General features: G+C 41.9%; 1 protein-coding gene and 2 long non-coding RNA genes across 7 annotated transcripts in view; 2 read left to right on the top strand and 1 right to left on the bottom strand.

The window, feature by feature from the left end:
* The window catches only part of LOC149461570 (uncharacterized), a 522205-nt gene that overhangs the window by 295593 nt on the left and 201325 nt on the right, over window positions 1-25287 (top strand). The gene's annotated exons all lie outside the window — the stretch shown is intronic.
* The window catches only part of LOC149461571 (uncharacterized), a 139783-nt gene that overhangs the window by 13912 nt on the left and 100584 nt on the right, over window positions 1-25287 (top strand). Inside the window, exon 2 of one of the 2 annotated variants that reach the window (XR_016312822.1) lies at window positions 9518-9562. The exons of the other annotated variant lie outside the window; for it this stretch is intronic. This is a non-coding gene — a long non-coding RNA (uncharacterized LOC149461571). The remainder of the gene's footprint in view (window positions 1-9517; window positions 9563-25287) is intronic. 2 annotated transcript variants of the gene reach the window in all.
* ZDHHC21 (zDHHC palmitoyltransferase 21) overlaps window positions 5771-25287 on the bottom strand; it is a 76454-nt gene continuing 56937 nt past the window's right edge. For both annotated transcript variants that reach the window (XM_089678086.1, XM_089678088.1), the window contains 2 exons: window positions 12708-12751; window positions 5771-7108 (listed from right to left, as the gene is read on the bottom strand). In XM_089678086.1, the coding sequence (XP_089534212.1) occupies window positions 6976-7108; window positions 12708-12751 (177 nt within the window). In that variant the 3' untranslated portion in view covers window positions 5771-6975. The remainder of the gene's footprint in view (window positions 7109-12707; window positions 12752-25287) is intronic.

Genomic DNA, 25287 nt, shown 5'->3' with positions numbered 1-25287 from the left:
GTATTTGATTCCCTACCAACTAACAATAATTCTGGCTCCCACAGACTGCCTATGTGCTCATGTGGTACACAGATTAGTCCTGTCAATTTAAGAAGGTGGTCCTAATGACAACTTTTATGTGTATAAAAGACACAGAAATTCATTCTTGGGCACCACCATGGACAAGACCATAGAGCTGTCAAAGGAAATCAGGGACAAGATTGTAGACCTGCACAAAGCTAGAGACAACTGTTGGAGCGATTATTTGCAAATGGAAGAAATACAAAATAACCATCAATCACCCTTGGTCTGGTGCAACATGCAAGATTTCACCTCATGGGGTAAGGATGAGCATGAGAAAAGTGAGGGATCAGCCCAGAACTACACTTGTGAATGATCTCAAGGCAGTTGGGACCACAGTCACCAAACAAACCATTGGTAACACAATACGCTGCCATGAATTGAAATCCTGCAGCACCTGCAAGGTCCCCCTGCTCAAGAAGGCACACATACAAGCCTGTCTGAAGTTTTCTAATGAACATCTAAATGAATCAGAGAAGGATTGGGAGAAAGTGCTGCAGTCAGATGAGACCAAAATTGAGCTCTTTGGCATTAACTCAACTCTCCGTGTTTGGAGGAAGAAAAATGCTGACTATGACCCCAAGAACACCATCCCTACAGTCAAGCCTGAAGGTGGAAACATTATGCTTTGGGGCTGCTTCTCTGCTAAAAGGTACAGGCCGTCTGCCGCATTGAGGGGCCATGTATTGTAAAATCTTGGAAGAGAACCTTCTCTCCTCAGCCAGAACACTGAAAATGGGTTGTGGATGGGTCTTGCAGCATGACCCAAAACATACCACCAAGGCAACAAAGGAGTGGCTCAAGAAGAAGCACATTAAGTTCATGAGAAGAACTGTAAAAATCCCTCCTGAAATGTGTGCAAACCTGGTAACCAACTACAAGAAACATCTTACCTCTGTGCTTGCCAGCAAGGGTTTCTCCATCACGTACTAACTCAGGTTTGCTTGGGGATCAAATACTTCTTTTACTCACTGAACTGCAACTCAATTTATAACATTTGTATCATGTGTTTTTTATGAATTTGTGGTTGATATTCTGTCTCTTTCATTTAAAATACACTCATGATAAAAAATTATAGACTCATAGATTCTTTGTAATTTGGCAAACTTACAAAATCTGCAGGAGAACAAAATAATTAATTTTCCCCACTGTAGATATAAAAATAGAATCCTGAAAATGTATGCAATGCAATTTGTTCAGTTATTCCAAAAGAGGTTTTGCCTGTACTTTCACTTTCCTGGCAAGATCTTTTGCAGAAAGCCATAGGATTTCTATGGCTAAACAGGACAGAACAGGAGTGCTCCTGCTATTGTTGTCAGACATTTATATACATATATTTGGAATCGTGATCTCAAAAATGTAATCAAAATGATGAGCTTTTCAGTATGTTACTGATGTTATTGACCTATTCCTTTAGTTGAATAAAAAGCCAGTCATACACAGGAAAATTGTATAGAATATGTTGTTTTGTAAGAATTTAGTAAAAGCTCTACTGTTCTCTGCAAATAAAATTTTCATGAACTTGCAACATAGGCACATGTGAGGATCTAAGTTGGCATGCTCAGTAAGAGGAATATTTATGTAATATAAAAAGTGGTTTACAGGCCTGATTGCTCAGAACCAGCAATTTGGCAAGTCTTGTAGATGGCCAATTTTAGACCAACATCAAAATTGACATGCACTTCCTAGTAACCACATAATCTGCTTCTGTCCCTATAGTCAAGGTGGTACATAATGCATAGAACAGCAACCAGCTCATCAAGAATGACCACCAAGATCAGAGATCAGATGCAGCAGGGATATAATAAATCCCTCGATGAAACAGTACAAGCTCTAATGTAGAATGAGTGGATCAAGGATGTTAAAACTACTTAATCCGCTCATTTAATGAAACAATACGGTGCTTTAAATAATGTAATATACAATCTGCCCTATACTGAAGTCTGTCTGAGGAAGCATTTATAAAATGATTCATTGACATGCTACACAAGGTCTCTAGAAAGCTATTCTGGCATATTAAAAAGGTAAAATACTACATTTATTTTACACCGATTACTTAAATTATAAAAGGGTTCTTTTTATCCCCCAAATTTAGAGCAAAAGCATCCAGCAGCAATAACCTTCCCATTCAAATATATCTAATTTTGCTTATGTACTCAAAACATGCTTGATCTCATCCATCATACCCACACATATTGACTGTTGCACGTTCTTTACTGTACCTCTTGAGTCACAGTCCTTCAGCAATCTTCAAATAGTGCTGTCAGCTATTTGAAAAATACTAATTCCAGCAAATATAGAAAGGAGGGATGATGTTGTATCCAGGCAGACTTCACTTTCCAGCTCTGGACATTGGATGTCTGAAGGTAAAATGGTTTGTTACACAGAGTTCACTGGTACTATTTAGGGAGTTCTAGCTGTTACAGGGGATAAGGAAGCAATAAGTCGCTTACACAGGCCCTATGCACAGGTATTGTTAAATGGGATAGCAAGGGAAATAAAAGGGTCACTTTAGGATTACCTGAGATACTTGAAATAGTAAGTGTTCAACATCATGCCCATAAACAGTCCAAATGACTGAATTTTCCCCACCTTTCTATATTTTCTTCAAAAAAAACAAAAGCAGGAAAGTCAAAAGAAGTGTGCTACTTTAAAGCAGAGCTTCAGTCAAACTAAAAAGTCAGCAGCTACAAAAACTAGCTGCAGATATTTAAAGAAACAGGTCCTCCTCTCTACCTGATGCTGGCAGTGTGAGAACCGGGCTGTAACAGCATGTGGATTCACAGCCAGGTGCCCCCTGCAGGGGGGTTGCTGAGCGATGGGTGGGAGGAAAACTTCCACTTCAGATCACCTAGGTGGTCACAGTGGAAGTTTGAGTGGGTAACTGCCAAAATCGGGTACCTGCTTCCCAAAGGTGCAAATCCTTAACAGGGAGCAGGGGACGAGGCCTTAAAGTGGAACTTCCCCTCCTGGAAGGAGCGCCTCTTTAACATGAACCAGTTTTTAAACATGGAAGGCAAAGAAACAGGTTCGCTTGTTCCCACAGCAGCTACTGTTTACCTTTTTACCCACTTCTCCGCCATTCTGTTGCAAGGAGAAATTACAGATGGATTCCAGTCAGAGCTTACATATGGTTGAGGACTGTCAATCTGATCCCCATGTGACAGTGCTTTTTCAGTCACCAAGCACTAGGACTGTCACAAGGGAGGAAGGGCGTAAGTAATACAATCCCAATACTGGTATATAAAAAGGCAAACAAGTGGCAGTGAAATGGAGTGAAGATGAGTAAATGCATGGGGGGAAAAGAGGGTTGGGGGTACTAAGTATTTAAAGGGAATATTTTCTGTTTTGTATGGGCAAAGCAGGAGTTCACAGTAGCAAGGAGCTGGTTCTAACTATCCCCCTGCCTAGGAAGAGTTTAAATAAAAGCAGTATTATATGACTGTGATAGCCAAAAGAAATGGTCTGACAAATGTTTCATCCTACATACCTTCATTGGAAACAGTGTCACTTCCACTAAGCTACTAAAGTCTGCCACATACACCCAATCTAAATACTGGATTACCACTATGCATAGGCAAAGTTATTGGACTTTTCATACCCCTTTGCTATATAGGGGACAACCCATTTAGCTTTGTCCCCATAAGGGACAGCAGGATTCTGGTGCCACTGATTAATGCTGCTTCAAACTACATACACAAAAAAAAAAAATATATATATATATATATATATATATATATATAATTTTTTTTTTTTTTACAATGCAGCACTGCACGGGTCAAGTGCCGGTTTTGTCTAGGGTCGTGAAAACTTATACTCAATCCTTTTTTGCTCCGGAAAACAGAGCTCCTCCATGTTCCAGCAGTGGTGCACAACTCAGGACCAATGGAGACGGGGGTGCCAGACACATCTTGTGCTGGGAGGATCATTGGATTAGGCAAGTAAACCTCCTTTCTCCTCTCCCTTAGACAAAAACGAGCAGTTAACCTGTGCAGTGTTGGCACAGCCCCACTGCATGAGAAACTTTTTACCTCCCAGATATAGGCTTTAAACTGAATGGTTATCATATAAAATATATTATTTTGCACCAGTGTTACCAGCAACCACTAACATTGTATGTTCTAAACAACTGGAGCTTTAAAGGAATGTATTTGACTGCACAGTGCTTGTACCAAAAATTACTAATGACATCAATGCTCCAAAAAAACAAATGTAAACATATTTAATGAAAGGAACTATTATGTCCTGTTTGTCAGGGTTGATCTACTGAGCTATACAATGAGCATTCATCCAACAAAGTAGGAAAAAAAATGAAATAAAATGAAATAAACCAAAGTCAAAAGAATCATTCATCCTGACAAGGCAGGAGGGTTTAGTGGGCCAAGTCATCTCATGGCTTAGTTTATTTCTTGGGTACTACATGCTACCTCTTCCTATATTCCTCAAACCACTCCTCTTGTGGAATTCTTCATAACAGGAAGCAACCACCTAATAACGGCCATGTCAAATTTACACCTGTATGGTGTGTTAACACAACATGTATCAATGCATGTGCATTAAGTCAGTCCATATATATTGAATGGGCTACCAATGTACCCTGGCATGTCCAAAATCAAGATTTTCTGGTAACACAATTCAAGGCAACCACTATTGTGCGTTGCACAGTGCTACAATGCTAGTGCATTGGGGAAGATGCGTTGGGATTCCATTCAAAATGACCACAGCAAAAAGTGTGATTCAGCCCTCAAAACAAAATTAAAGTCACACAAATGGATATGCAGTCTGACATATACTGTACCAACACAACCTCTTTTTTCATAATCTTAAGCTGGCCATAGATGGGTCAGTTTTCTTACTTCAACCTGAGGGTGACCAGACTCCCTCATCCACACACTCGATGTGGATGGGGGACTCACTGCCGCTGAGCTATTGTGGTCAGAATACACTAATCAGCTCTACCAGCTATACCCTTCAGCAATAATCAATTGTCATGTATCCAACAGGTTGGTTGCACAGAAGTTAATAGGTAAATCAATTTCTATGCAACCAGGGTGCTCATACATGGATCGAAATTCAAGTATGGCTGCCTTTACCTTCATTTTCCAGTTACAGCAGTGTTGCAGAGTGAGAGTAAATACAACTGCACAGTCCAAAAGGCATTACAGTTAGACTCAGTGCTCTCTGTAATCAGCTCCCAGTAACCAAGCTGGCCTCCACTTCATGCAGGAATAGTCTGCGTGTGGACAGTTAAGATGCGCTGCCGTTTCACAGCAATGCCAGTACAATGGACAGAGGAGAGAATAGGAAGCAAATAGGAAAAAAAAAATTTGTTCAAGCAAAAAAAAAAAAAAAAAAATATATATATATATATATATATATATATATATATATATATATATATATATATATATATCACTCACAAAATCAAAACAAGTGAGGTACATGATCATAAAGGGATAGAACAACAGGTGTGAGACTTCAAATGGGCTTTAGAGTACCCACAGCCTGTTTTTGGGTGTTTGAAAATCTTACCTCTCAAGTCTCCTGCTCCCCTAACATAATTATGGATAACATAAGATCCAAAGCTTCATTCCTACACAACTTTACCCTGTAATATATGAAATAATGTCCCCCAGGTATTGTAGTACTATAATGGACAGGTGGCTATGGCAACACTGATACATAATTAATGTCAAATACCATCAGACAGTTTAAGGAAAAAGGTGTCTTTGTAGCACATTTAATAGAAACACAGATTTGCGTTATACATTTTGACATGTAAATATAACTTGGAGCTTCTTAGCATTTTATCTACACATTTTGTGTCCAACACATCTTTAAAAGAAATAAAGCTTTGAATGCACCTTAAATATTGTATCCAACATATGTATTACACCCATTTGCCAGAATACAATGTGTTCATAAGTGATTGTACAAACCAGCTGAATGCCCAATCTGAATCTTTAAGAAAATATATATACACTCTGTATAGTGTTGTGCAATACAGTATATATTGGCGCCACATAAAATATTATATCTATAGCTCTAAACCAGTTCTACGTCTTAAAATCTAAACACACCATATGAACAATGGATTATTTTAGAGATGCAGCATACAGCAACTGTACACCACACACAAAAAAAATAAAAAAACATAAAAATTAAAAGCAGCCGACATTTGCAAGTATTGTAGGTGTCGCACAAATCTACAAATATATGACATTACTACACTGCATGAGAGGTATAATTCATTTTAACAGCCAGCCACATGGTATTAACGATATGTTGAACAACAGAAAAAAAATTATACAGTATAAATAAACATTTTGTACAGTGGTTATAAAATCTGGTCACTCAAGTTAAAATTTCCAGTATATTAGTTTGTGATGCACTGTATGCAGCAGTAGTCCAGAAAAAAATGCTGCAAGTTAAAAACAAATGGTTTGTAAAACACAAGTTTTTATATATATTATACAAAAATAATTACTATTTGGTTAGGAAGCTTAAAACGAAGAAAAAAAAAAAAAAAACATTCAAAAACGGAATCCATGTATCAGGTATTGTCAGTGCATTTATAAAAACAAAAAAACAAACAAAAAATTAAAAAACAAAAAACATAACTTCAACAAAAATCTTAATTCATGGTTTTAGTTTGTAGCCTGAGGGAGTTCAATATGTCCTGAGGGGAAATAGGACATCTTGAAAGGAGACAATGTTCAGCAAATAAATACATATCTTGTTCTGTTCCCACAACTGCATTGAGATCACTATTAAAACAAAGCCTGGGGCACTTTGTGATGTCTAAGATTGGTGGGTGGATTATAATTGACTTGAAGACTGTCATAGCACTGTTAAGATAAAACCTGTAACTTGCTTCCAGCGTGGCGGATCCATCTGTGCCCACCATCCATCTGTTTAGACATGATTGGCAAAGTAGTAGGCGACTCCCAGTGGTCGTCTCCGCCTGAAAGGAATAAACCACAGGATCTTCCAGCGACTGCCAAAAACTTCTGAGAAGGTCTGCTGCCATGGTTTTCGAACTTGCGGTCTACAGAAGACAGCATTATTAGTGAAAGACAGCATTCCCATGGTGCATTTCAGTCAGTGTAGACAATACAGGGTTGGCTGGGGATCTATTAGAAGGCTTAAATGAATTGTGTTCCCTAGCATCACAAATGCAGCTTTGCTTTCATTGTGACATGCAGCTGCGATTTAACACCACCTAGCAGGGGCTGAAACTTTATTGTCAATCAACAGAGGGCAACTTCTGAAGTTGTAGACAATCCAGGGATGACAAGAATTCATGTCAGCTAAACAGTGGCAAGTCCTTTCATTCTTCTTTAAACACTGGAAACACCATTTTGTCTTATCGAAAACTCCCCTCATAGGGACAAAAGCAAAAACCTAAAAGATGAAAATGCTGCTTCCAGTTCCTATCAGAAGAGCTCCCTGCAGGAAATTAGTAGAGACAGAGCTGCCAGCATTTTGAAAACCTATGTAATTTTGCTGACAATAACTCAGCATAATAGAAAATTTAAGTAAACATTACATCAAAATGCATAGCCAGCAGCCATTTCTCTGCAATATGGTTTTCATAGGCTTTGGAAATGCTATCGATTCTATCATCAGCCATTTTATCAGCTCTACTGTGGTTTAAACGAAACTCCCCACAGAACCTTAATTTTCCTAGACACCTGCCTGGAATATCTTAATGGGCTTTGTAGAAGCACCACATAGCTGTTCACACACTTGGTCAAACGTATTTGGAGCACAAATATAAAGACTTTAAGATCCGCAATATTTTCACTTTTCTATTCACACGCTAAATCAACATGAGTAGTGAAAACATTTTTCCATGACCATTAAATCAAGCATTAAAAAAAAAAAAAAAAAAAAAAAAAAAAAAAAAGTAAATGGCAAGTTCACCTCACCCCCATATCAGTAAAAAGCATGCACTCCAATGATGTTCTTGTCACAGCTTTAATGTGAAAGAATCGTCACATGTGAAAACAGCTGGCATTTTGGGGCCTCACAGGGTCAGTCATTTTTGGGACCTTGCAAGGCCCCAAAATGTCACTTGTTTTCACATGTGACAATTCTTTCACATTAAAGCTGTGACAAGATCATCACTGGAGTGCATGCTTTTTACGGATATGGGCATGAGGTGAACTTGCAGTTTACTTGAAAAGACCTTTACTGGAATACTGTTGGCTTTCTGTGTTTTTACTGGATCTGACAAGTCTCTATCTGTTCCTGTCATTTTGAGGAACCAACAATCTCCTTTGGTCAAGTGCTACAAGAAGTGCATCCTATATTTGAATCCAAATGTGACTCACCTAAACTCTACAGCCTATAGGGATTTGTACATTAGCAAGCAATCATGTTTTGGCTTTTATTTTCTTTAGAATTGTATTATACAGGATTTATATAAAGCCAACAGTTTACGCAGCTCTTTACAACAGGAATCAGAGAGCCGTGCTTATTAGAGCTTATAATCTAAGATAGACGGTCAAGAGATACAAAAAGTAGTAACTGTGGGGGATGAGCTGATGGAGAAAATAAAAGTGCAGTTGTTAGGTGGGAGCAGGGTAGGCCTCTCTCTGAAGAGAGGGGTTTTCAGGGAGCACCTAAAAGTGGACAGAGTAGGAGATAGTCTGACAGATTGGGGTAGGGAGTTCCAGAGGATGGATGATGATCAGGAGAAGTCCTGGAGGTGAGCATGGGAGGAGGTGACAAGGTAGATACAGAGCAGAAGGTCTTAGGAGGAAAGAAGAGAATGATTAGGTTGGTATTTTGACACTAGGTTAGTGATGTAACTGGGGGCAGAGTTTTGGATGGCTTTGTAAATTGTTAGCACTTTGAATGTAATTTGTTAAGTGAGTGGCAGACAGTGCGGGGTCTGGCAGAGAAGGGTAGCAGATACTGAGCGATTAGTAAGGTGGAGGAGTCTGGCAGCAGCATTCATGATGGACTGAAGGGGGGATAGCTTATGTAAAAGTAAGCAAATGAGGAATAGAGTTGCAGTAGTCGATTATAAAGGATAACCTTTTTCAGAATAGAAAATCTTTACTAAGCTGGTTAGTCGGTTACTGATCAAGTAGCCTGAGGGTTTCAAGACAAGCTGTGACTGTCCATACAGGTTTAAATGCAGCTATGGGTTCAAGATAGTAGTGGGTTGTCTGCCAACAACCTCACCAGTTTCCACTGAGGAGGACTAGTTGGAGAAGAGCTTAGCATTTCAGTTACAAAAAGGAGAATCTAAAAAGGGACTTACAACCACATCTAGAACAGGCAAGGGAGCTAAGAGTGAGGATTTTTTTAGAGAAAGCATACAGTCTGTACTCATAATGGCTGTCTTGCAAGGTTACTTGCAACCTAAATTGTAGGAAACCTGCAGTATAATCAATTGCCTAATATTGTGTTTTGCAACATTTTTTCTCTATTCAACAAAATTTAGAAGCTATGCTTGTTACTGGCAACCAGAACTGACAAAAACACCTCTGTAAGTATGAGAAGTAGCAGATGGGGAATCTATGTATGGAAGGGTGTTTGATGCTGTGAGTACTAGACCCTTGATAAATTAAACTTGAGTAGTTGCAGATAGAATGCATACAGAATTGACTTTGTTAATGTGCTATTAAGCTCAAAACCAAAAATGTGATATATTGCAGCTTACCAATCTTTGGATGTGGTAGCTGCACTAGTTTTCTCTTTGTTTTTTTTTCCCCTCTGTTTTCTCCTGGTGGTCCTGGCCAGTAACACACCTCCTGTATTAGTGCGCCCTCAACTCTGGACGAAGTAGCACAGGGGGCACTTTTGGACAGCAGCATTGCCAGTCTGGGGGGAGGGGAGTGTTAGATGGACTAGCTCATCCAAATACAATAACAAAATTGAAGCCAAACACCAGCTCACACTTTATGTTCAGTTACAGTAAAGTTTTTTAAATTGTAGGATAAAGGTTTTACATTAATTTAAAAAAGCTGATTATTGTATGCACCCATGTCACTGGTAAAATGTTTGTCTTATTCCTGTAACTAATACACCTGGAAGAGAGTTTGTTCTTTTGAAAAAAAACAACAGCCTTACTGGCTGGATCACCAGATGAAACAGAAGAAAGCACAAAAAAGAAAACAAATACAGCAATTGCATTTAAGAATTAGCAAGCTGCAATATAATTATTATTATTATTATACAGTATTTATAAAGCGCCGATAGTTCGCTCAGCGCTGTACATTACAAAGGGGGACAGAACATGTTACAGAACAATAACAATACAATGCAAAACATGAGGGGATTGAGGGCCCTGCTCTTTCGAGCTTACAATCTAGGAGGGAGGGGATGGTGGCACAGGAGGAGATAGCTGTGGGGGGTGGAGTGGTAGGAAGAGTGGAGGAGGACGGCAAGTTAGCAGGGGGTGGGGTAGGCTTCCCTGAAGAGATGGGTTTTCAGGGTGCGCCTAAAGGAGAGGAGAGTAGGTGATAATCTGATGGGTTGGGGCAGGGAGTTCCAGAGGATGGGTGACACCCTGGAGAAGTCCTGGAGGCGGGCATGGGAGGAGGAGACCATGGAGCTAGAGAGAAGGAGGTCTTGTGAGGAGTGGAGTGTGCGTGCTGGGTGGTACTTGGATATTAGGTCAGTGATGTAGTTCGGGGCAGTGTGGTGGACGGCTTTGTACGTCAGTGTTAGGATTTTGAATTTGATCCGTCGCGCAATTGGAAGCCAGTGGAGGGATTGGCAGAGGGGGGTGGCGGAGATGGAGCGGTTGGAAAGGTGAATGAGTCTGGCTGCCGTATTCAGGATCGACTGAAGCGGGGATAGCCAGCGGTGAGGCAGGCCAGTAAGGAGGGAGTTACAGTAATCGAGTCGTGATATGATGAGGGAGTGGATGAGCTGTTTAGTGGTTTCTGGGGTTAGGAACGTGCGGATTTTGGAGATGTTGCGGAGGTGGAGTCTGCACGAGTTTGTTAAAGATTGGACTTGGGGCTGGAAGGATAGGTTGGAGCCCAGAATGACACCAAGTACTCTTGCCTGTGGGGCAGGTTTGATGGTGGCGTTGTTGGACATGATGGAGAAGTCAAATGGGAGGTGGTGTCTGGGCTGGGGGGAAGACAAGAAACTCGGTCTTGGAGAGGTTCAGTTTAAGGAAGTAGAGCGACATCCAGTCAGATATGTCGCTCAGTAGGTGTGTGATTCGGGCAGAGACTGAGGGTGTGAGGTGGGGGGTTGAGAGATAGATTTGTGTGTCGTCGGCATAGAAGTGGTAGTTGAAGCCGTGAGAGTGTATGAGTTGGCCAAGGGAGGAGGTGTAGATGGAGAAGAGAAGGGGCCCAAGGATGGAGCCTTGAGGGACCCCAACAGAGAGGGGGCGTGAGGGGGAGGTGATAGCATTATAGGTAACGCTGAAAGAGTGTTGTGACAGGTAGGATGAGAGCCAAGAGAGAGCAGAATCTCTGAGGCCAAGGGAGTGTAGTTTTTTGAGGAGGAGGGGGTGGTTGACTGTGTCGAAGGCCGCAGAGAGGTCAAAGAGTAGGAGCACTGAATAGTGGCCATTAGCTTTGGCGGTTAGCAGGTCGTTGGAGAGTTTGAGTAAGGCAGTTTCGGTGGAGTGTAGGGGACGGAAGCCGGACTGTAGGGGGTCGAGGAGGTTGTTGTCGTTGAGGTGAGACCATAGGCGGGTGTAGACTAGGCGCTTGAGGAGTTTGGATGTAAATGGGCGCAGGGAGATGGGTCTGAGGTTGTTTGGGTTATTGGGGTCCAGGGAGGGCTTTTTAAGTATGGGGGTGATGTGTGCATGTTTCAGAGGAAAGGGGAAAGTGCCGGAGGAGAGGGAGAGATTAAAGATGTGGGTGAGGGAGCGTAGGATGGAGGGGGAGGGAGGTCGTAGGAGTTGTGAGGGGATAGGGTCAATGGGGCAGGTGGTGAGGCGGGCATCAGAGAGGATCTTGGAGACTTCCTCGATGGTAGTAAGGTCAAAGGTGTGAAGTATAATAAATGTTTGCTTTTGGGTTACATACCACTTTAATTTTAATGTTTTGCCAAGGCCTCTGTAAATTAAAGAGGAATTCCAAATATGGATATTTTTACATTGGTCCAGCTTGGAACCTATGGGATGCGTGTGAGAAGCTGGAAATCACTGTAGCAGATAGTTTCACTCCAGTGATCTCCAAACTCTTCTGGGTCTCATGCAGTTACCCTGCTGCACTGTGAACACAGGTGGTAAGCTGCTGGGCATAGGCACCATTCAGAAAATGCTTTGCATTTTCTCAATGAATGCAAGGCTTTCTCTGACTGGATGAGATAGAAAGCATGATGTCACTGCTCTGCCTCTCCACTTCATCCAATCAGAGCATGCTTTGCATTCATTGAGAAAAAGTAGTGATCTTTGAATGGCGCCCATGCCAAGCAGGCAACCTTCTGTAATCACAATGCAGCAGGGTAGCAACTTGGCACAGTACCCCAGAAGCTAGTAGAGTAGCGGTGCTTACAACAGTGATTTCCAGATTCTAGAAGGATCTCACAGGTATGGTATATGCATACTTGAATAATCTATGTAAAAGCATCCATGCCAGGAATTCTTGCAGCTTACAGTGTTAATAACCTGTTCAACATATAGGGATAACATATGATGAAAACATTCTATTACTTACACTTGATCACAGCAATTGGTCATTTTTTCTATAGTGGTCAAATCCTAAAAGAAAAGAAAAAAAAATGAACATTGGAGTGGGTGGTACCTGTGTCTTATAGCTTATATGGTAAATCAGTGGTTTATATAAATGGAAATGGTAGTTGATTCCATGATGTTCTGAGGTCACTAAAATGTAACAGAAAATATATATATTTACCTAAAATTAGTCTAAATGAACAAGCACTACATACAGGAAAAAAAATTAAGCACACCCAAATGCAGTTTCAGCTTATCACAATTCACATTTTAAATAATTACAGTAAATCTGTATTGGTTTAAAAGTAGAAGTAGAAAGCTAAAAACAGGATTTTTTGTACTCACCGTAAAATCCCTCTCTCTGGGTTAATTGATGAACACAGCATCTCCTTTTACAAAGTAGGGTTTTACATCCCCACCTAAAGAAGTAGGACACTAAAGTTTCACCACATTCACCAAGTTATTTATTTTTTATATTATTATTGTCCAGTTATCAATAATATAGTGACCCTACAATGGTTTTATAAGACCTTTTAAAGACCTCAAAAGTAATACTAAAGAGAAAACTTTAGATAGATAGGAGAGGGCTTAGCACACCTGTCAGTTTTTATTGCTGCCTGTGCCCCTGTTCGGGAGATTCACCCTCTCTGTTTGTCCTGTTTGCCATTATCATCAAAAGTGAAAGCAAAAGTAAATCCCAAATTTTGGGTTGACACCAGAACAATAAGAGGATAAATCTTCAATGGGGGCACTAGTTCTGGTGACACTCTAGGATTCCCTCACTTTGGAGGGATTTCCTACCACTTCCTGTTTTGGCTATGGGAGAAGAAGTGGCGGGAAATCTCAATGAGGCACAAAAAAAAAAAAAAAAAAAAAAAAAAAACACCTGACAGGATTGTAACCCTCCTTTACCCTAGACCAAGAGAAAAGTTTCTCTATCCATTGACGGACACAGCATCGCCTTCTTATCTAAAGAAAAAGTTGAGTTTTATAGCCCCACCTACAGGAGTAGGACATTAGGCATAAAAAACCGACTTGGCACCTCCAATGGGCAGTCCTCTCCGGGAATAAAACCCCCTCTCTGCTATAGGCCTGCAGTCACAAGCAGGGTCAAAGGAGAAATCTCCCTAGAGGGGTGGGTGCTGTGTCCATCAATTAACCCAGAGAAAGGAATTTTACGGGGAGTACAAAGAAAATCCATAAAGTAGGGATGTCCACAAGCAGTGCCATAATGAGCGGTGGGCAAACCAATCAATGGAGAAATAAAAAACCCAGGGAAACAAGCCAACACTCCGAAGGACCCCAAAAGAGTGCCCAAGAAACCTAAACAGCCACCTGCAAAACTTTGGAGGCCAAAACTAGCATCAGAAGATGCCAACACATCAACCCAATAGAACTTAGTAAACATGTGCAAAGACGACCAGGTCACCACTTTGCAAACTTGAGAAACAGACACCTGATGTTAGAGCACCCAGGAAGCGCTAACTGCCCTAGTGTAGAGCGTGGTAACCGGGAAGGGAGGTTCCCATCCCTTAATGGTATAGGCCTGTAGAATTGTCTGTCAAATCCAAATGGGAAATAGTAGCAGAAGAGGCTGCCAGGCCCTTCTTCAGACCATCCGTGAGAACGAAGAAAGAATCGAGCCTCTGAAATGCAGCTGTTACCAAAAGGTACACACCAATCGCATCCACATCCAGGTAGTGCAGGGTCACCTCTTTAGGGTGCGTTGGACAATATCCTTATTAAAATGAAATGAAAATCTGACACCACCTTTGGTAGAAAAGAAGGGGGAGGTCGAAGTACTACCATATCTATGTGCAAACCATATAAGGCAGCTTACAGGACAAAGACGCCAATTCCGACACCCTCCGTGCAGAAGTAATAGTGACAAGGAAGGCAACTTTTTGTTAAAGTGAAAGCAGGGGTATATCCCAAATGCTCTCAAAGGGAGGCTTCTAAAGAACAGACAGCACCAAATTCAAATCCCACGGTGGCAAAAGGTAGCGCACAGAAGCGACCCATGACAAACCCCCTGAATGAAAGTGCGAACCAAACAATGCGTAGCCATGGGTCGCTGAAAGAAAACAGAGAGCAGACATTTGACCCCTGATTGTACTCAATACAAGCTTCTGATCCACACCACGTTGGAGGAAGGCCAACACCTGAGCCACAACGAAGGAACGAGGATGGAACCCCAAGGCTTCACACCAACCAATATAGGCTCTACATGTGTGATGATAAATCTTCTAGGAGGTAGACTTAAGGGCCTTTAACATAGTTGAGATCACTGAGCCAGAAAACCCCCTGCAATTCAGAACCTGGCTCTCAATAGCCACACCATCAAAGCCAGCGACGGTAAAGCAGGGTGAAATATCAGCTCCTTGAGACAAACGTACCACGGACAACGAGACCAGTCTGGAGCCACGAGGATGACCCGGGTCCCTTCAGACTCTATTCTGCGTAGTAGATGAGAAATTAGGCAAAGGCGTAGATAAGAGTGTACAGATCCCACGGCGTCACTAGCGTATCCGTCACGTCCACCAAGGGATCCAACGATCTTGTCACAAACCGTGGAACCTTCCGATTGAGACGGAAAGCCAGGCATATGTCATGACCACCGACCAGCGAACGTGAAGGAAGGATTTCCCAGTCCGTAAGCCAGAGACCTCATCCACCAAAAGAAGGGAGGCCCTCGTCAACCACTCCAGGTGCATCTGAATGTCCAAGGAGACGGAAGCCCTGTTCCATTTTGATAGGGTTTCCCTCTGCAGAATTCTCGTACAAAATTGAGCATATGGAACCGCTTCGAAGGTAACCATCAGGTCTAACACTGACAAGCAAGAACACAGGGATAACTGCCTGTAAGCCAAGAGCTGCCAGACTGCCGACCAGAGCTGCAAAAGTTTTTTTTTTTTTTAAAGAATAGAGGATGAGCCCCAGATACTTCAGATGCTTGGCCAGGGTCAACACCGACTTCCTGAGGTTCAGGATCCACTCAAAGTCCCGTAGAGAACGCATGGTGATTTCCACACTATCTAGTAAGGACTTGCAAGTCTCAGCACGCAGGAGCAAATCACCACGATCCCCCGTTGTCTCAGCAAGGCCAAGACATGGGCTAGGTCCTTGGTAAACACCCAGGATGCGTAAGCTAGACCAAAGGAGAGTGCAACAATTGGTAATGCGTGTCTCCAATGGTAAAAACGTAGGAAGCGCAGATGCCCCTCGCAAATGGGGATTTGTAAGTAAGCGTCCTTGATGTCCAAAGAGGGCCAGGAAACTCCTTGATGGAGGAGTTTAAAGAGAAGTGGAGCTGCATCAAGGGAGAAATCGCAAGTGTACTTCAATCCCTGGACCAAGTGATCCGTCAGTTACACATACACTTGGGGCAACGGACTAGAGGTTAAGGCTTGTCGCAGAGCCTAAGCCCATTCAGTCAGTGTCTGGGAAACCAAGGTCGTAGCAAACATCTAGGATAGTTAACATAGAACGGGCTACCTCCTCCACCTTGCAGGATCCTTAAAAGAGGAAGATTCCTCCACCGGGATCAACGTGGCCATGTTAAGCCTGGAGATGGGAGGATCTACCAACAGCAGGGAGGTCCACTTCTTCAGCAGGGCATCCTCAAAAGAGCAACGCATTGTGAAGCGTTTAGGGAGACCAAACAAATGGATCGGCCGACTCCAATCCTTTTAGACAAATTAGACAAAATGCTTCGGGTAAGGAAAAAAAACCTTGGTAGCCCGAGCCGGCTTGGGCATACCAAGGAGACAGGCACATCAGCCACCCTCGAAGTGCAAGTCCTCAATATTTAGCATTTCACGCACCGAAGCAGTAAGTGCCGCTACCAATGCCTTTTCCTGTGCGGCTAGAGAGGCAGAGGACCCGTAACGCTCATCTGAGGAATCAGGGGATGCGTCATGATCCACGGCGGCCGGCTCGGTCTCTGAACCGTCCGAGAGGGAAAGGGAGAGGGAGAAAGCTCACAACCAGCAGGAGCTGCAAAGGTGCCCACATGCACAAAAGATGATCCAAAAACTGCCCCAAGCCCAAGGTGCAAAGGGATGTGCCTGCCGCTGGCTATGAGAAAATGGCCTCCAAGGACCTCCCCCAGCCAGCCTCCATCACCTGAGCTTCTCAGAAACCAACAAAATGGCCGCCGCCCCAGACACAGAACACCAGAAAAATGGTCGTCGCAGCTACAGCATCATGGCCGCAGTCACATGGTAACGTGCCCCAACTTTAGGTAGGCCTGACAAACAGCATGGGCAACCCCCCACAGCAGAGCAAAGCCCCCCCAGAGGAAAGCCCCCCCAGCCCGAAGTTTGCCCAGACTGCACCGCAGGGAGGGGAGGGGAGGCAGGCTGAGAAGGGGCCAGACACTACGAGGGCCTGGTTAACATACAGGCACCTGGACCAAGCCAACACCATCATTGTGACTGGCAGCGACCCCCCTGCCAGGTCATCTAGGGTGTTGCTGCATGAGGAGGAGTGGGTCGGGGGAGGGTGAGAGGGAACCCCGTAGGACTGACCAGAGAGCACCCACGCCCCACACCGCACCCAGGGAAGGAGGGGGGGGCACTACTTAGCAATCCAGCCCAGCTGGCGGGTGAAGCTCCCGTGACAGATCCTCCACTCCACCAAAGTGGGGGATTGTCAGACAGGGGTACACTGTGACAGTGTGAGACATTTAACTCGTTGGCCGCCCCAGTACGTGGGGCATAGTCGTGGCTGACCAAGCGCAGAACTGGCGGTCTGCGTTCGCTTGCTGGTCAGACTGGGATGACCACTGGATCTAGATTATCCAGCCTGTAGCCCAGCCCGACTATTGATAGAAGATCTCAGCAGGAACACAAAATTCCAGGAAACATAAAAAGGTGGGGGGGGGGGGGGGGGACAAAAATAAAAGAAAGGTTGTGGGACCACAAGCCCCAGCAAAACTTCACGTCTGTACTCCTGAGACACTAGGCAGAAAAGCATGGAGGCCTATAGCAGAGAGGGGGTTTTATACCCAGAGAGGACTGCCCATAGGATGTGCCAAGTTTTTTTTCTTTCTGCCTAGTGTCCTATTCAGGTAGGTGGGGCTAAAAAAACCCCTACTTTGTTATGGATAAGAAGGAGATGCTGTGTCCGTAAATGAACATAAGAGAAACTTTTTCATTTTGGTCTAGGGTAAGATAAAAGGTCTTATAAAAGCATTGTAGGGTTCACTATATTAGTAACTGGACAATAATAAAAAAATAGTCACACAAGGGGGTTGATTTACAAATACACTATTCACTTTGCAAGTGATGTTTTCCCATAGCTTAGTGAATGTGGTGAAACTTCACTTAGTAAAGAATAGCCAATCATGTGCAAAGGAAAAGAAAAAAAAAAACCCCACAGCATTTTGCTTACACATAATTGGATAATGGAAGTCAGCAGTGTGAACCTCGTGCACCCTGCAAGGGGATTTTTTTTCACAGAACTAAATGAAACTTCACTTGCCTTTAGTAAATCGACCCGAGTGTTGATCTGGTGCAAATCTGAATGTTTCAGAGGCAAAAGCCACTGACTGTTACTTTAAATGTGCCCATTCAATTGATATATGCTCAGAAGTGTGATGGTGAATTAGCAGTAAAACTAATGCTTGTGCAGATGGGTACTGTTTTCAAAATGTGGGTCAGCAAACGCCCTTTAATTCAGTGACAGTTCTGAGGCTTTTTGACCTGCTTTTCATTTCTTTAGAAGCAGCATGTCTTAATGACATGAGTTTGGAATACAGGCAACGTAGGCTAAAATGCCTTTTTATGATTTTGTGTCTGAAAGCATGCATCTGAGCAACATAGCGTTCAATGCAAGACCAACAGATGAGTGTAATGTTGTATGCCGAATGCACTAGATGAGATGCACGAGGTCATGCGCTTAATCTTGCAGAAGCACTGTATGGCAATACTGCGAGACCATGCAGTTTAGAACACTTTATCTGAAGGCACTGGTGATGTTGCCTTCTCAGAGGGCATCTATGAGGCCCTAGCTAGGTCACCAGTGCCTCTGGGAAACCAGAAAGTGAAAACACAGAAAGATGGGTAAAACTAAAAATTTTCATTTTAAAGAAAATAATTTAGGGAACTTTACAAAAATGTACAGAGCTGCATGCTGATGTGAACTGGAGAAAAAGGGGAAGGTCCACTTTAAAATTCTGTGAAACTTGCATACTGTATATTTTTTGTTATTAGAGAAGATTAATCAGCTTCAGGTCATCTTACAGCAATATAACCATTGCAAAACCCCTTGATACAAATATTGTGAAGCAGAATTTAAATTAATAAAAGCTTAAGACCTATAGAAAAGTGTTCAGAAGACCAAAAGTCTGTTGCTCATTACAACAGGATTAGCACAAGCTCAGCAACATGCAAGGTCTGTCCAACAGCACCCCAACATGTGGCTACAGATAAAATGGAAGACAGCCAGTCATGCACTGCAGGAGGTCAAGCAATGAAGAAGTTTAACACACATGGCTTCTTAGAGCTAACGATAAGTAATGTAGAAAGCCTATTTAACTCTCATCCACTTCTAACAAGATAACTTATTCTACCTGTGATTTCTGCTAATCACATTAATGGCACATTACATTCACTTAGTCAATAAAGGCCCAATTAATCAGACAAGAGTCTTTAACTATCAAGAGCTTATTCACACTAGAGTGGTTTTCTTCAGAATGCAGAAGTGTGTGTTTTTCCCATGCATGTTAATGCATCTACATGAATGTTAATACATTTAATTTCGTATGCTTTTCATAGCAAATAATTAAATCTAATGTTGTGTTCAGCTGCAACATAAATACATGTCATCAAACCATGTTCCCCTACAAGGAGTTTGAGCTTTTATATACTATATAGATATGGCTGCTTTTGGTAGTATTGGTATGATAAATTTCATTATAAGAAAAAAGTGAAAAGGTCACTCAATAATATTTGGCAGCAATTTTAACAAAGCGTGTATCACTTCAAAATAAAAGCAAATATTATCAAACACAAAATAGCTTATACTAACAAACACAGATGCTCATTCTTAATCCCAAATCTAATCCTTAATTCAAACCTATACTTAACCCTTTAAACATGTATGCAGCTTTACAGAACAGTACGATGTAGATCTTTAAAAGTGGCATTAAAAAATGGTGCAGGATTCCTCTTGATTTTCTAACCAGACAAGCAGCCTGTATGGTAAGGGAGCATGCACCCTCAGACTTCCCTTCCTTTGCTATACCTGTCCACATCTTTCAACATTTTTGAAGGCTCAGGCTAAGTTAAGATGGATTTATGCTTTCCCCTTTCAATTGAACACAATGAGGGAGATTTACCAAAACTGGTGCACTCAGAAACTGGTGCAGATGTGCATGGTAGCCAAAATGCTTCTAACCTCAGCTTGTTCAAATAAGCTTTGTCAATAAAACCTGGACGCTGATTGGTTTCTATGTAGAGCTGCACCATATTTTGCATTCTCCAGTTTTAGTAAATAACCCCTAATGATTGCAGTGAGCTGCAACTGAGGTGACAGCAAAAAAAGTTACATTGTTCAGAGGCTCCAAGGTTTAATCACTAGTCTAGCTCTATTGACACAGTTGCTGCTCAGCTAACCTCACAATGCACCAATGCCTCCTAGTGTACAGTATGTGATGTGAGATATATAACACAGCAGCAAGTATCAAACTTCATATGACCAGCCAAAAGACTCAAATTACATAAGCTATGACAATCATTCATTTGTCCTAATTGCACTTTTTATTTTAGCAAAACAGCTTCATAAACTGCAACTATTGAAAGTAAAAAAACTAATGCAAAGTAAAGACCACTCAACTATATTAATTTAAAGTGAACTGGTCATGAGACTGTATTCTGAAAACATTAAAATACTTGGCTGTCATGTTGACCCTTTTGCTTGACATTGAGCCACTGACCCAGAAAAAGCATGCAGATAAGGCCTACTGGTGTCTTCTGATACTTGTAAGTTAGTGGGTTGTTGCAAGCTGATAAGTAAAGTCTTTTCAGGAGGACAAGAATGGCATCCCTCATATAACTCTCATGGCACACTTAAGTGAAGTCAAAGTATAGTAGTTTTAATTTTGGTATATCGTCAATTGACTTAATCTTACAAATGAGTGCAATTGTTTTTGGGTATACATTTTTAACTGTACATGTACATAGAGAGAACCGTATTTGTTAATTATATATGCAGGCTCTGCCTTCTTCTTTACAGTGATTGTTTTGCTTTACTAGTATTATACAGGATTTATATAACACCAAGAGTTTGTGCAGCGCTATACTTCTCACAATGCAAGCCTAGGTCAATGTGGTAATCGCAACTTTCCCTTGCCCCACCTCCTCACACTCCTACTGGCCCATGGGATGCTTTATTGCCCATGAAATGCGGTAGGAAGGGCTGAACATCCTTGATAGTGCTGAAAATGGCTAGGAATCTGCTTCCTAGGATTTTTATTTTTTTTTTTTTAATTTGGAGGACATACAAGGGTTGATTTACTAAAACTGGAGAATACAAAATCTGGTGCAGCTGTGCATAGAAACCAATCAGCTCCCAGTTTTTTGTCAGAGCTTTATAGAACAAGCTGAAGTTAGAAGCCGACTGGCTACCATGCATAGCTGCACCAGATTTTGCACTCTCCCATTTTAGTAAATCAAGTATACTCTACCAAGCTTAACTGGATACAATTAGAAAGAAATATTTAAATTAAATAAACAGCATCAAAAAAGGCCACATCTCACACATATATTTCCCAAGCAAACCAACTAATGCAATGATGTAATTTACATAACAGAAACAAATCATGATAATCCTTTAAAATTAGGCTACAGATTAGTCTGTTTGAAGGATGTAGTCAAACTGAAAACATCTGGTCATGTTAAGAGGGAAGAAGGACATTTTTAACTTTTACAAAATAAGATTACCAGATCCATTCATTCCATACAAGTGTCTGGGTAAAGTCTAATTATTTTATCTGGGTCACATATAATCTGCCTGTGCACGCTGTATACAGCAGCATAAGAAGGGAAGGGATCTTTCATTGGAGCAATGAAATCACCCACTTAGAAGAGTCATATATATATATATATATATATATATGGTGTATGTATGTGTGTGTGTGTAATATATATATATATATATATATATATATATATATATATATATATATATATATATATATATATATATATATATATATACACACATATACACACACACACACACGATATCATGCTGGATATCTATACTGATATGGACTGGGTAATGTTGTAGAAACATATGGATGCCCCACTGTTTGATGGAAATGAAAATGATCAACCTACAGAGGACTGAATTCAAAGATCAAAGTAAAAAAATTATGCAGCAGGCTAGTAAATTTTGCTGAAATTTCTTTGCAGCAACTCAAAATGGTACTCAGTAGTTTGTATGGTCCCCATGTGTTTGTATGTATGCCTGACAACGTCGGGGCATACTACTAGTGAGATGATGGATGATGAGCTCCTGGACAGTCTGGAGGTGCAACCTGGCAGCATTGGATGGACCGAAATATGATATCCCAAAGGTGTTCTATTGGATTTAGGTCAGGCGAGCGTGGGGGCCATTCCACGGTATCAATTCCTTTATCCTCCAGAAACTGCCTGCATACTCTCGCGACATGAGGTAGGGCATTGTCGTGCAACTAGGAGGAACCCAGGACACACTGCACCAGCATAGGGTCTGACAATGGGTCCAAGGAATTCATCCCGATACCGAATGGCAGTCAGGGTACCATTGTCTAGACTGTAGAGGTCTGTGCTTCCCTCCATGGATATGCCTCCCCAGACCATCACTGACCCACCACCAAAACGGTCATGCTCAACGATGTTACAGGCAACATAATGTTCTCCATGGCTTCTCCAGACCCTTTCATGTCTGTCACATGTGCTCAGGGTGAACGTGCTCTCATCTGTGAAAAGCACAGAGCGCCAGTGGTGGACCTGCCAATTCTGGTGTTCAATGGCAATCTACCTCTATGGTGCCATGCAGTAAGCACAGGGCCCAGTAGAGGATGTCAGGCCCTCACGTCAACACCAGTAGCCTTTTGGAGGTCATTTTGTAGGGCTCTGGCAGTGTTGTTCCTCCTTGCACAAAGGAACCGCTACGTTATTATTTTTTTTTTTTAATATTCAGCAGGACAGGGCTTGCACATTTGATGCACAAATATGTTAAAGAATGTTATTTTTATCAAAACTCTTTAAACTCGCAAGTTCCAAATTATGCGTGCATGCAAATCTGTGATACCTTTTGCATTATCCATCTTATTTGTCATCTTGCCTAGTTCGCTTATCATCCCTCATAGGAAGTGCTTTGTAACAATTTTCTTTTCTTTGTCTGAATAGCACATATAATAGAGCAGTTCTATCCCCACCCTATCTCTCTAGCTCTTTTTTAGTTGTTAAACATCGATCAACAAAAAAGAACAGAGAACACAGGACAGGACTGGGAGAACACTTTTCTGTGCACTTTTTTTTTTTTTGCTAGGTATGTACTAGAAATGTAGAAGCATAATGCCATACTAAAAAAGGGAGATGTGGAAAGCCTCTGGGCTGTGAAGCTTTCAAAATTTAACCATGAGGTCATGGAGAATACCAGGCCTTGCACAGCAGCAAGGAAACCTAGAAAAGAAGGCTATTTTGTGTGTACACATGCAATTTTTTGAAAACTTTGGAGTGTTTTTAATAAACAAAAAAAATTTCTTTAAGACTTCAGTTCAAAGATGATATCCCTTTGTTGTTCACAACCTTGGAGAGGGAGAAGTGAATGTAAACCTGTCATGAAAAAACATTGGGCATAACATTTCTTCCTTCTTCTAAAATTGCTAGTTGTGTAGCTGCTCTGCCTATCCTCTGGCTTCCATATTTGAGTCACTCATCCAGGATAAGTAGGATTTGTTAGTTCTTCTGTTACATGTCCTGGTCTATATACAGAGGTTGTTGGAGGCCAGCAATTGAGACACTGCTGAAGTCTGAAGAGCAGCATAACTGCCAATAAACTAACACCTTCTGGAGGATAGCAATGTTAGCCAGTCTTTGTATTATACATTACTACTCTGGTCTATGTCAACCACATTACCCATCATTGCCCACCCAAAATGATTCTACTCCAAAAAAAAAAAAAAAAAAAGTATTAAACCTGTATTATAAAGAGGAAAAAAAAATATATGAGATAAATGCAGTTAAAAATCTGTATATTAGTGAATTGAACCTAATCTGTAATTCCACCTTAACATTTCACATTGTGCTGAAACAAATTATATAAAATAGTCACAAGAACATACCTTGCTGTAATAAAAAAAATCCATCAACCAACAAATCACAAAAGTCACACCACAATAACAGACTGAAAGATCATATCAGACAGAGCACCTGCGCACGGTGGGGCTTGCTTTGGAGTGACGTCATCCCGCACACACTGCGCTTCCGCTCAGAGTCTGTTGTATGTGGCTGGAGCCGACATTATTACCACTGATGTGCTGCAATCCTAAGTCTTGGAGTAGCAACATCCAAAAATATGTGTACTATGGTTTTAGGATTTTTTTTATAAAAAGAGTTTTACATAATGCAGCACCTTTTTTGCACATTTATGGTCTTGAGCAAAGATGGAGAGAGGAGTGGACTGGTTTACCCCATAGTGCCTAAAAAGAGATTTGTGGAATATAGAGAAATCTGATAATTGATCTTGGTAAATAGTAATTTTTTTTTAAAATGAGTAATATTTTTTTTTAAATTTTAGGATACACTATATACCGTATTTTTCGCTCCATAAGACACACCTAGGTTTTAGAGGCGAAAAACAAGAAAAAAAAATATTCTGAACGAATGGACTGCAGACATAGTACAGACAATGACCAAAGACTGCAGACAGTACAGGAGCTGACCAGAGACTGCGGACATGGAACAGGAGATGACCAGAGACTGCAGACATAGTACAGGAGATGACCAGAGACTGCGGACACAGTACAGGCGATGACCAGAGACTGCGGACACAGTACAGGAGATGACCAGAGACTGCGGACACAGTACAGGAGATGACCAGAGACTGCGGACACAGTACAGGAGATGACCAGAGACTGCGGACACAGTACAGGAGATGACCAGAGACTGCGGACACAGTACAGGAGATGACCAGAGACTGCGGACACAGTACAGGAGATGACCAGAGACTGCGGACACAGTACAGGAGATGACCAGAGACTGCGGACACAGTACAGGAGATGACCAGAGACTGCGGACACAGTACAGGAGATGACCAGAGACTGCGGACACAGTACAGGAGATGACCAGAGACTGCGGACACAGTACAGGAGATGACCAGAGACTGCGGACACAGTACAGGAGATGACCAGAGACTGCGGACACAGTACAGGAGATGACCAGAGACTGCGGACACAGTACAGGAGATGACCAGAGACTGCGGACACAGTACAGGAGATGACCAGAGACTGCGGACACAGTACAGGAGATGACCAGAGACTGCGGACACAGTACAGGAGATGACCAGAG

Source organism: Staurois parvus, unplaced genomic scaffold (assembly GCF_062004578.1).
Source record: "Staurois parvus isolate SC_StPar_1 unplaced genomic scaffold, SC_StPar_1.0 ptg000198l, whole genome shotgun sequence".
NCBI classification, from domain to species: Eukaryota; Metazoa; Chordata; class Amphibia; order Anura; family Ranidae; genus Staurois; species Staurois parvus.
The sequence above is the reverse complement of the archived record's forward strand: the minus strand, read 5'-3'. Positions and strand labels throughout refer to the sequence as shown.